This window comes from Pogoniulus pusillus, chromosome 19, assembly GCF_015220805.1.
Source record: "Pogoniulus pusillus isolate bPogPus1 chromosome 19, bPogPus1.pri, whole genome shotgun sequence".
Classification (NCBI taxonomy): Eukaryota; Metazoa; Chordata; class Aves; order Piciformes; family Lybiidae; genus Pogoniulus; species Pogoniulus pusillus.
This window is the reverse complement of record NC_087282.1, coordinates 17,914,651-17,927,035: the sequence shown is the minus strand read 5'-3', so window position 1 is coordinate 17,927,035 and position 12,385 is coordinate 17,914,651. Positions and strand designations below refer to the sequence as shown.

Genomic DNA, 12,385 nt, shown 5'->3' with positions numbered 1-12,385 from the left:
CCTCCAACGTGTGCGCTTACAGCTGAGAACCAACTGTGGCCTGGGCTATGCCCCCGGCATCATGGGCAGCAGGTGAAGGGATGGGGTTCTGCCCCTCTGCTCTGCTGTGACCCCACCTCCAGTGCTAGGTTCACCTCTGGCGTTCTCAGCACAGGAGAGACATGGACCTGTGAGACCGGGGCCAGAGGAGGCCACGAAAAAATTATGTGAGGGCCGGAACCCCTCTGCTGTGAAGACAGGCTGAGAGAGTTGAAAATGTTTTACAGTGAGAGTGGTGAGACACTGGCACAGGTTGCCCAGAGGCGTGACAGATGTCCCTGGCAACATTCAGAGTCAGGTTGGAGTGGGCTCTGAGCAACCTGCTTGTAGTTGCAGATGCCCCTGCTCGCTGCAGGAGGGTTGGTCCAGAGAGGCTATAGAGGTCCCTTCCAACCCAAATCATTCTATGACTCCAGATTTATGTCACTCTTCACAGAATTACTGCCCCTGGGGTGTGGAGCTCCAGGTCCACACAGGTAGCTCATACCACTCTGCTGGGAAATAGTGAAGCGACTGTGCCCTAGAGGGGCTTTTTGAGTACAAGAGGATGGAGCTCCTGCCCCGCCTCTCGGAGGTGCCAGAAGTGGACCTCCACACCTCAGCAGCAGCCCGGCTGGAGGAGCTCGGCGCCGCGCCGGTGCTGGGTGACGCGGCGCTGCCGCCCTGCAGACGTCTCGCTGCTTCCCGCGCCCTCGTCTCCCGCCTTCCTGCAGCGCAGAGCCCCGGAGCGCTGCTGGTGGCACTTCCAGCCGGCGGCCCTGCCGTGGACACTGGCTCGGCGCTCTAAGATCTCTGCTCCTGTGGTGATGACTATGCTGCATGTGTGCTGCATCCCACTAAGATGGGATGCTCAGGAGATCCTACAAGCTCCCTGCATCTCCAGCCAAGGAGCCGGGGCAGACCCTCAACCTCTGTTTTCTCCACTGTGTCTGCAATATGGGGATAAAAGCATCTTCCCAACAGGCTTTGTAACTGCTTGTAAATCACTTTAATGCCCTGGGCTGACAGGTGCTAAGTGCAAATCATGTAATTATTTCAAGGCGAAGCATATTTCATCAAGTTAAAAGAAATGAATGCTATCTCTGCCTCAAAACCCCCACAGTTTTATTGGATAAGAGCCTAATTACCAGCTTTTCCTCTGAGGAAAGAGAAAGTGTACACTGACAGCAGTGCAAGAGGCAAGTTCCAAACGCCCAAATCAATTAATGGCAAAGAATATATCACCTCCAGAGAAAACAACAGTTATTTACCTCAAGTGAACTAGAAGAGGCCTGTGCTTGCTGCTTGTGCCCCACTGGGCAGTGAGGGTGGCACTGCCCCGTCCTGCTCAGTCCCTCCAACTCCTTGTCAGTGACAGAGTGGATGGATTTCAGCTCCCTTTTCCATCAGGGCTAGGCTGTGCAGCAGCACAACTGCTGTGCTGTTGTGTCCGTGTCTGAGGAATTGCTGGTGCCTCACTATTGCCCAGGCCTGCTCAGTCCTTGTGGCCCATCCCAGCTCTCTGGCCCCACATCCAACTGTGGGCATGGCCACCTGTGAGGCCTCCTGCCATCAGGCCTGGCTGCAGGCAGGCACTGGTACTAAGCCAGCCTTGCCTGTGTACCTGGCAGCAGGCGTGCCGCAGCCCTGGCCAGCTCAGCACAGACTGGGGCAGCTGCCAGACCTTTTTCTTTCCCGTTGCGCCCATTTATTAGCACAGCCGGTGGGTGGCTTTCAGCCATGCTTGGGAGGGGAAAGGGAGAAATGGTGCTTCGGCTGCTTGGATGGTGCAGCCCTGTAGGAGCCCCAAACAGATGTCTCCGTGCCTTCAGGCAGCGCCCCAGGCTGGGACAAGGCAACCTTTCCCCACCACTAAACAGGATCTGTCTTTGCTGTGAAGGGAAGGGTCACTGGCTCCATTGGAAATGAGCTGAGGGAATGAGCTGGTGGCTGGTGCTAAACTCCTGCTGGGACAGGTGGTGTAAAACACTATTCCTCGAGAGCTGCATGGGGCACAGCCAGGGGGTGGCAGACCTTGCACACTGCCATCACAACACTGGAAGCTGTTCGAGGCACTGCTGCACATGCAGCAGCTGCCAAGGTTTTGGTGAGGCTGGCTCAACAACAGTGCCCCATTCTCCTGCTGCCCTCCAGCACTCCCAGCATGCCAGCCCCTCACAGCAGCACACACTCTCTATGCCCCTAATGCACCTCCTTGCGCCTATTACTCACTGATGGGGGAAAATCTGACACTTCCCAGCCTCAGTCTGCAGGAACAAGTTGTCCCTCTGGATTCTGTCTCTGTGGCTGCAGCCAGCTCAATCAGCTGGGCTGGGGAAGCTGATGCTGCACTCTCCTAGCTGCTGTCTCATTTTGAAGGGATAAATATAGACCTGCCCCTCACACTACCCCTTCACCCCAAAAGAGTTTTTGCAAGCATTTTGCCTGCCCTGCCGTGACTGACAAGCACATATTGACAGACACATGTGGCCGTCGAAGGCCTTAGAGATTTGCTAATGTTTATTAACAGCTATGTGGTCTCCTCGGATCGGCTTCCCCATGTACGGCACTGGCTGGCATTGACGGCAGCCAGTGCCCCTTGGGCACGTACCCCCTGGGCACGGGGCGGGATGCTACGAGAGTGCTGCAAAGGGCACGAGATGCCAGGGGCCTCGAGACGGGATCCTGTTGCATTGTGCTCACCCCTCTTAGGAAAGCAAGTTATTTTTTGATCCACTCTTCAATGCTGAAGCCCTGCAGGAGGGAAAGCAGTGTGGTTCCCCACAGGCAGGTAAAAGAGCTGGGCAGCCATGCTGGGGAAGGGACTATGTCCCTAAGGACCATGGCAACATGGCACTCACAATGGGGCAGTGCTGCTGGACTCGGCCCTGGTCTCCTGTGGTGCTAATGCTCACAGTTGTTTGTGTTTCCCAACCAGGGATGGACGGGAATGCCAGTGCCAGGGGCACAGAGGGCCAGCACAGCGATCCCCGCCAGAAGGTGGTGAGTCTTTCAGGGGCCACTGGCTATCTTCTGAGAGGCAATGTGGGGGCTGCTGCCGCAGACCTGCTTTGAGGTCAATAAGTATACCTTCTTTGCTTCAGGAAATGCTGCTTTGTACCTTAGGGAAAGCATGAGCACTTTGTTGTGCGAGGGCAAGGGGCAGCAGGGGGTCTGGTGGGAGGTCCTGGGCAGTGACAAGGGCTAGGAGGGAGAAGCATACTTAGGCATGAGCCACTCCCATACACCTGGCCTTCAGCAGGAAGAACCCACCGTTGACAGCTGATCAGGTCCAGGCTGAGAATCAAGGAAAGTCTGTGGCCTCCCTCAGGGTACCTACGACCATCAGCATGGCATGATGCTACCGGGTCCAAACCCCAGTTTCCTTCACTACCTGATCACCCCAGCTGTAACAGTGGGTAGCAGTCCTGGCTGTCTCAACAGGTCTCACCACGGTTCTGTCTTAATCTTGCCCCAGCATGTTCCTGCCCTGCCTCTTGCCACCCTTCCTGTCTCTTATCTAGGTGTAAAAGACTGCTCTGAAACCATCTCTGATCCTGGGCTGCAAAGATAAAACACCTAGGAGGTGTTGCAATCCAGATGTAATCTATCTCCCTAGCTCAGGGACCTCCACCAGGGACCTAACAGTGGAGTCATCCTATTTTGTCCAGCTGCCCTATGTAGACCTCTTTGCCAATGAGGAGAGCTTGTGCCCCCACAATCTTCCTGCACTGCCATGGTGCTCTGTGGCCTCTCCCAACTGACAGGATGGAACCCTTCACTGAGTGCTAGATACACAGTATGGAGCCAGGAGAGACAGAAAAGTTTCCCTTCTTCCAAAAGCTTTCTGCATGGCAGCCCATGGAGGGCTGTTCCCAAGTCATCCCTCCCCTCCCCGCCCCAGTTCTAAGCAATGTTAGGGCTCTAAGCATTCTGGACCAGGGCTCTGCAGACAGCCCATGTGCTGCCCTCACTGATTCTGAGCTGCAGCTGGTTTGAAATCCAAAAGGCTTTTCCCAAAGGAGCACTAAGCAGCAGTGCAGAGTCCCTCCAAGCAGTCCCTGCTGCTCTGGCAGTCTGAGAAAAGGTTTCCACGGCAGTTGCTGGTCGTTCTTCTGTTTAACAGGGATAAGAGCAGGAGGAAGAAGACTTCCTCCTCCTCTTCTTCCATCTCTTGCCCCTCCATGAATGGTCTGGCAGCTAGCAGCCCCCACACCTCCTCTCCCACGTCCTTGCCAGCACCTTGTGTTGAGGCTGCTGCTTCCTCGCTCCAAAATCCTCTGGTTTCATCAGCCCTTCACGGTACAGGACTGTAGCCATGCATGCGCTGGCTCAGGAAGGTCTCAGTGTGGGACCTGGGCCAAGCGTTGCCTTTGCTGCACCGGCGGCCATGGGCACTTTGCCGGAGGCAGTGCTCTCCTGCAGGCGTGCTCCAAGAAGAGCCCCACAGGAGCAGTCAGTGGGATGGTGATGATTTACAGCCCGGCAGGTTTCCATAGCCCTCAGCACAGACACGGGGTGATCATGCCGCTGCAGCTGCTGCGGGGCTGTGCCTATCGTAGGCACAATGGCCTTGGGAAGATTCCAGAGTGGACATGCATGGCCCTGACCCAGTTAGGAGCAGCTGAGTCCTGCTGCAGCAGCAATAGCAGTATTGAAGTGCAAGGTGGGGGGGTGGGAGGTGATCCAGATCTCAGCATCACCCCTTCTTTCCAGCAACACCTGGGCCGTCCTTTCCCTGAGCTTAAAGTGAGGTCTACACCCTCTCTCACCTGCCTTGGAGATGTCCAAGTTCAAGGAGGATTAGGGACAGCTGCTGTTTCCCATCTCAGGCAACTCCTGTCTAGGTGCAGGTACAGAGAGATTTGTGTTGCCAAGCTCAGACAAATGGGTTTTCACCACCGAGGCAAAAAAGCAATTTCCCTGCCTGGGGAGATGCTTTTCCCTGAAACTTAGCATAATTAAAAAACATCAACCCAGGGATTTCTCCAAAGACTAAGCACTTGCTCACAGGCCAAGAAAAACAAACTGGATGACCTCTTAAACAATGCCACCTGCTGTCATCTGTGGTAGCACAGAAAATGTGCATTTGAACCCAGAGATGTTGCAGAAGCGTGGGAACAACCCCAGCCCTCACAGCTCACAGGTTTTCTTTGGTCATGGTCACACAGGTGATGAAAGATGAGTTTATATGAATGCTGGGACAAGGAGACAGTAGCCAGTGTGCCTCGGTGACGTGCCTGTTATGGAAAAATGGATGCTGGGATCTAAGCAATCTCAAGTCAGAACAGCCTCTCTTTAACTCAAGAGTGATGATGGGAAAATGGAAATTTGAACCATTTCCAGCTATTAAGTGCTTTTGTATTTATTTTTGGCCAATGAAATGTTCAGCTTGCATGTGGGGGTTGTGCTCTGTAACTTCTCCAGGAAAATAAGCATGAAGAGAAGGTCCAGATTCCTGACAGAGGGGAGAACGAGAGCACAGCAAACATGGGGAGCAAAACCTGGGCAGACCTGGCTGGGGAGATGAAGATGTTCTTTTGGAACCCAGAGGAGAGAACATGCCTGGGGAGAACGGCCAAGAGCTGGGGTAGGTCCTTGCTTGAGCCCTGCTTTCAGGAATCGCTGCCTTTTCTCCTTCACAACCGATGTACTTGCCTGTAAACAGCTTTGATAGCTTGGACTGACCACCCCTGTCCCACACTTTCAGGGTAGATGTTTCTAACCACCACAATAAAGGACTAGCAAGGAGGACAAGCAGGAAACTTTGGGAAACTTGCCCTTGGCCTGGATGTTTATGTTTACTGAGAATGCAAAGCCAAAGATTTCAGGCAGCCTAGACGGTGTACTGGGAAGAAATTCAGAGCCCTAGCAAATGCAGGGACTGCAGGTTGGTCTGTGCAGACACCTGTTTCTGCAGCTGCCAGCCACCCTGCTCCTACCTGCCCACATCAGCAGCCCGTGGGGAGGTGGCTTAGGAGTCATCAGTGCTGGTGGAGAAAACAGTGCCTGAGTTGTGGAGCAGACGTTCTGGGGAGGGTGCACACCGTGGGGCTGAGCAGCCTCCTTCCTTGCATGCTTCCTGGCTCTGGGAAGGGAGGTCCTGGTCAGCACAACCACCTTGCAGCTTCCTAGGGTGTGACGTGGTGCCCACAACCGAGCCTGTGTGTGCTATCCAGGCTGAGGTGTGCCAGTAAGGGATTGGAGCAGCGTGTCTATTCCATCCGTCTTCAGAAATCACCACTGGTGGTGCCCTGGACGGTTAAGAGCATGCCTCACAGCTGTAGGGCAAGCACTGCTGCAGGAAAGAATGGGAATGATGTCGGGACCATGTCCCAGAAAGCATCAGCTCAGCACCCTGGCAGCAACTGCAGCCCTGCCAGGCGGGTGTAGGGTCACTGTCCCGGCATCATTGTGGCAGGGCTGGGTATTGGCCCTGCTGTGCCACCAGCAGCAGTGAGGGTCCTGTCTACCCTGGCGTGGCCTGCAGCAGGACGCGGCTCCGCAGTGCTTCCCAGCCCCGTGGCCGCGGCAGGAGCACACATCTGTGTTCCCAGGGCTCCCTCTGAGCTGCCGGCATGTTTCTCCTGGGAAATGTTTGCCTTAGGGCTTCACTTTGCTTTCGGAGCTGCTGGGTTTTTATTCATAGGCCATGGCCTCTTGAGACATCCTCAACCATCAGCCTGGTCCAGAGGAAAAACAAACCCTGTATGTCAGGGATAAGCAACAGCCAACAGTGCCACAGCCCCCAAGTGATGCCACTGGCTGCAGCCCCAGCATTGGGGTCACTGCTATGCAGGTGACAGGAGTTGGGGCAAGAGCACCACCCCACAGCCCCCACTGGGTAAATTCGTGTGTCACCACGTCAAGAGAGGGTGGGAAGGGCAAGAGCCAAGGTCAAGTCTGTCTGCTGGAGAGAGCTGAGGCAGGTAGACACACAGACCTGGTCCTGACCCAGCTCTGGGAAGGGCCACACAACAAAAGGACTCCAGAGTCAAACAGCAGCTGTCCTGGCCCCACAGCTGGGCAGGGAGTGTGTCTGGCTGAGTCTTACACCCCCAGAATGTCAGAGTTTGTGTGCAGAGGGGGCTGCAAGCTCCCAGCTCCACAGTGGACTCATTGCAGAGGATGCCGTGCTGAGCACGGCTGTGCATCCCTGTGGGACACAGCCCAGGGAACATGCTCTGATTGCGTTAACAGCAAAATGCCCTCTGCCTTCTTTGCAGGCCTCATCTTTCTGTTTTACTTCATTTTCTACACGTGCCTGGCGGGAATGTTTGCTTTCTGCCTCTACGTGATGCTGCTCACGCTGAGCCCCTACACACCCAGGTACCGGGACCGTGTATCCCCACCAGGTATGTGCCTCAGCCAGCCTGGCCTCAGGCACTTCTGCCTGTGCTTGCCCAGCAAAGTGCTACTGAAATGTGGTGGCAGGGACCTCAGGTACAGCCCCACTGGAGCTGTATGCTCAGCCAGGCCTCTGTAGCACCATTTGCCTCAGGGCACTGACAGTGCTGCAGGTGCACTACAGAGGATCGGTCATCTTAAACAGCCCCGTGGGGAGCATTCATTCTAATTATACTAATTGTTGTTCTAATTTTGCTAATTGTTAGACTAAATAGTCTCAAGTTTAGGCATTTTATAGGCGATGCCCATTCATTTCAGCTGCTGTCCTTTTACACTCCCTATCTTCAAAATAAAATGCAAGCCAAGAGTGTTTTCTGTGCATTATTATTTGGGGGAGCCCTGGCAAGGTAATGCTCAAAACCATCTTTCCCTGTGACAGAAGCTGCATATTCCCTGTGTTTGCATGTTGGTGGGAAATACAAGGCCTCCACACCCTGCTCCCTGTCTGGATCTGGCTACATGGCTGAGACCCCTCAGCCTCTGCAGTCCCAAGCTCATCTCTCCCCTGCAGTGTTGCTGGGACTCTACAGGTGTCCCATATTTTTAGAGATACTTTTATGTGCATGGTATTCTCTGGGTCTGAAATGGAGATGAGGGATCAGACCCAAGCCCAGTCACAGTGCAACTGGGAACCAGTCTCAAGCCTGTGGCCAGTCTACCCATGTCTGTTCTAACAGGGTCTGCTTCCTTCTTCAGGGGTAATGATCAGGCCACACTTGAATGGGTTCACCATTGCCTTCAATGTCTCTCAGCCTAGCACATGGCAACCCTATGTGGACAGCATGCACCGCTTCCTAGAAGGTAAGCTCTTAGGCACTCCAGGAGTCACATTGGCAGGGTTTTTGCATCCATGCACACAGTCAAAGGGTCTTCTCCTGGGGCACAGATCAGCTCTTGGCATCTCATGTTCCCTATCTAGAAAGCAAGTCTCCCTAAGGTGGTCATGGGAGCTTCTGTGGGAAGGATCCTTGCCTTTCCAGGAGGGATTTTCTAACTTGCTTGATATGCAGATGTACTCTGAGAGCATGGGTCTGTGCAGTTCTCAAGAGACATTAACAAGTCTCATGGTCCCCCCCAGCTTATGATGACAAAGTTCAAGAGGAGAAGAATATCGAGTGCACCTCGGGACAGTACTTCATCCAAGAGGGCAGTGAAAGTGAGGAGAAGAAGGCCTGCCAGTTCAAGCGCTCGCTGCTGCAGAACTGCTCTGGCATTGAGGATTCCACTTTCGGCTACTCTAAAGGCCAGCCCTGTATCCTGCTGAAGATGAACCGGGTACAGAGAAAGCCAGTCAACCTTACTCCTCCCTTTCTTGCATCCCAGTGTGAAAAAGACCATGTAGGGACTGAAAATCCTCTTCTCAAGCCCAGGGAAAAAAAGAAACTAGAATCCCCAAACCTGCTGGCTCACACTTTCTAGAAAACACAACAAACCAAACACTACAAAACTTGCTTGATTTGGTGAGGCTGAGGATCTTGTGCCAGGCCTCTGCATGGAAGGAACCAAACTTTAGGGCAACATCCCAAACCCCTGCCTCTTTATCATGGGAATTTATATATAGTTTTTATTTGAAATCTTCAATTAGTATGAAATCTGGAAAAACAAGGGGTGGGGGTGTAAACTGTGTGGGAAGTGGCTATGTTATTCCAAGAGGTTTGGGCTCTCTGGGGTTCTCTGCTCTGCCTTGGCTCTTGGGCACCAATCCCACGTTTGGGTACAGACAAATTGCACTGCATGAGGTGGCAGACCCTGCTTCCAGGGGCATGTAACTCCTGTTGGGAACAACATGGCCAGCATGAAGATTTAAGCCCTGGAGGAAGGAGGCAGCATGTATTTGGCACTGCATTTCATAAAGGATTCTTCTGTTGTTGCAGATCATAGGCTACCGTCCTGGTGCTGGGGTCCCCGTGAGCGTGGACTGCAAAGTGCTGGTACTGCTTTCATTCGTGGTGGGCAGGGTGGTGCCTCCTTCTGATGGACTCTTCCAATGTCTGTTTTTGTTTTAGCCCCAAGCACTCATAGGCCCCAGTGCTGCTGATGCCAAACATAAATGAGGCTCAGCCTGCGGAGGGTGGCAGACGCCACTGGTTTCCTTGCTTCTCACCCCTGGCTCATGCCCTTAAAGTGCTGTCAGCTCCTGCCAGCCTCACCAGTCCTGAGGGCAGGCTCACACGGCTGGATGCTGTCATGCAATTAGAGACTGAAGCTGGGAGGAAAGAGGCAGCAGCTGCTCACCTCCATCCCCACCAGCTCTGCAAAATCAGTCCTGGGGAGCACCCTGCAAGCCAACAGCCATAGGGTGGATAAAGGGTTCCAGCAGCCTTAGAGAACAGTAAAGCAGTAAGCACAGACAGGGATCCACTGGCAGCAAATTCACTAACCCTCACTTGTGCCTTCACAGCGCTGCTATGGTGGCTTGCTGCAGCAGCAGCTGGCTCTCACAAGCAGGCAGGCAGAGCGCAGCCCCCACCTGGATCTGCAAGAGATGCTGGTATTAAAGCTCCCTCACTTACTGTGAATGGAGCTGCATTTTGTGTCCCATGTGCTATGTATGTCCCTTTATTTTTTTCCCAATCACAGAAAGGCAATGAGAGTGATCTCAGATCAGTGGACTTCTACCCTGGAAACGGGACGTTCGATCTCATGTATTATCCCTACTATGGCAAGTTCACTCATGTAAGTAAGGACTCATTTATTATGTTCCCTTGGGAAGGGCAGGATCTGCAGAGAGCACAGATGTGCTTTCTGGCTATTTTGGGTGGCCATGGGCAGGACAGAGGCCATGGGCACTGAGATTACAGAGCTCTATTTCTGTCTCCAGCAAATTGCAGGAAATCCTTGGGGACTCCCACTCCCTCTTGCCAGCAACGGGAATGATTACATTTATCATCTGGAGACCAAGGCTGGCTTTACTAGCTCCCAGAGAAGGTCTCAACACCAGCATTTTCCCAGGGGCTAGGTGACAAAAGGATGAGGTTTCTGTCAAAGGTGTGAGAAAACACTTTAGGCTGGGTGACTTGAACCAGCAGCAGTCCATCATTGGGTGTCTATTTCTGAACATGCCAGGCAGCACTGGTTTGATCTGTGCTGGGCTGTACACTGTTATGAGGTAAAGCACCTTCACAACAGAAGTTGAAATGGAAGACGAGGCTGACTCTTATTGTCATGCTGCTGGTGGCTGAGGATGAGTATCAGCCCTAGCTGCCAGGTCTTGCATGTCTTTTGAGCACAGAGACCTAAGCAGCACCACAGATTCCTTATTATTTTTAGAACAGCAGAAATTATTTGAGATTCCCATTATCCAGTGTTCCTTGTCCTGGCTAATCCATCCAAGAGGCACAGTGCAGTGCAAAACTCTAATGTGATCCCATTCCTCTGAGTCCCAGCCACAGAAAGGCCCCATTTCAGCATCCAGAGGGACCACAGGTGGACATCAGCCAAATGCACCTGAGACACCTGGCAACCAGGGACCAATTGCTGATGACTTTTACTTAACATGAAAGCACTGCCTGCCTTTCTGCTCCCTCAGAAATTAGTTACATCTCCCTTCTTTTCAGGTGAACTACACATCCCCGCTGGTGGCTATGCACTTCACAGAGGTGAGAAGGAATCATTTGGTCCCCATTCAGTGCAGACTGAACGGGAAAGGTATCGTCAACGACCTTAACAGCGACCGCTTCCTGGGCCGGATCATCTTCACACTCAGCATTGGGAAGTAGGCACCACAAACACCACTTAGGATAAGTCAATCAGAGGCTTTTTCTTCCCTTTTTAAAGCATAAAGCCAGCATTTGTTTTTCTGCTAGGAATAATGGGCACATGGAGACTTCTGCTAATTTATTTTTGTTCATAGTTAGGAAACAAATGAGATGCAATGGAGTGTGGAACCACAGTTTTCATCACCTGCTGCCAATCATTATTAGTAGAAATTATTTCCTGGGCAGAGAACTTGCAAAAGCATTTCAGTTTTGATTAAAAAGAACTCTGGCATCTGACCACTATTTTCCTAAGGTCTTTTATGAGCGACTCTGGTAGAATGTGTTTTTCCTGACTTCTATTTTCAATCTTAACTCCAGTTTTATGTGCATTTCTCAGGCAAAAGCTAACAAGAAAACAACAACATTTTGGTTATGTTTGCAATGTCACAGCTAAAAAGTGAAAATGTCAGCTCTAAAAACATCTAGAATTTCTGCATTGGGGCATCTTGAGTGCAGCATTGTTCAGCATACCCAAGGTATTGAAGCAAAGGTCAGGCAAAAAAATCATTTATCCTTGAACCTTTCCAACTGTTCCTTTCTGAAGGGGGAAGATAAATGCATTTCTCCCTCCTCACCCCAGTACTTCTCCCTGCCTCGGGAAGCTCCAAGTCTATTTAGACAGGGATGAGTGAAAGCTGCTTTTCTCTCATCATAGTTTGCAGGTTGAGAGCTCCTCCTTCCCCTCTTCAGGCACAGAAGTGCCAGAGAAACATGTTGGACCTTCCTAAATATTTCTGTCTTGTCCTTCTCTGATCCTGAGAGGTCACAGCTGTAACACTGCAGAAATGCTAAGTCACTTCATTGTTAAGGTGTCAGTGAAGTCAAAGGCCTCTGAAGCACACTTGCCACTGTCAGCAGGGTGCTGCCAAGCTGAGCAACCTCTGCTGTGTGGCAGCCAGATCCTCCCCAGCTTGCCAGCATACAGGCTTTGTACCCGACAGAGCCAAACTGTGCTCTGCCTCTTACAAGTGATAAGAACACAGCAGGACAGGACACCTTAGGATAATGCACTAGTTGGAAAGCACACTTACTAAAATTACTGACTGAACAAGAGCATTATGGTATGTTTGACCTACATTCTAGTCCAGGTACTTAGTCTGACATCATTTCCTGATCTATATAAAAGTCTCTAAGAAGTAATTTTTTGTATTAAAAATAAAGTGATTACAGCAAAATTATCTCTGTGATACCATTCTTAAAAC

General features: G+C 52.0%; 1 protein-coding gene across 1 annotated transcript; it reads left to right on the top strand.

Moving 5' to 3' along the window:
- Positions 1–4,542: 4,542 nt before the first annotated feature.
- Positions 4,543–12,361, top strand: ATP1B4 (ATPase Na+/K+ transporting family member beta 4). Its single transcript, XM_064159749.1, has 8 exons — positions 4,543–4,767; positions 5,446–5,608; positions 7,245–7,373; positions 8,122–8,226; positions 8,504–8,700; positions 9,300–9,356; positions 10,006–10,101; positions 10,983–12,361. Exons 1-8 carry the CDS (start codon positions 4,543–4,545, stop codon positions 11,142–11,144), a joined length of 1,134 nt encoding a protein of 377 aa, XP_064015819.1. The 3' UTR covers positions 11,145–12,361.
- Positions 12,362–12,385: the final 24 nt, after the last annotated feature.

Bases quoted from the DNA above. Each gene is read 5' to 3' on its own strand.
- ATP1B4 (XM_064159749.1), top strand. From the start codon at position 4,543: ATGCCGCTGCAGCTGCTGCGGGGCTGTGCCTATCGTAGGCACAATGGC. The intron at 7,374-8,121 runs GTATGTGCCTCA...TTCCTTCTTCAG, and splicing joins GGACCGTGTATCCCCACCAG to GGGTAATGATCAGGCCACAC. The intron at 8,227-8,503 runs GTAAGCTCTTAG...GGTCCCCCCCAG, and splicing joins CATGCACCGCTTCCTAGAAG to CTTATGATGACAAAGTTCAA.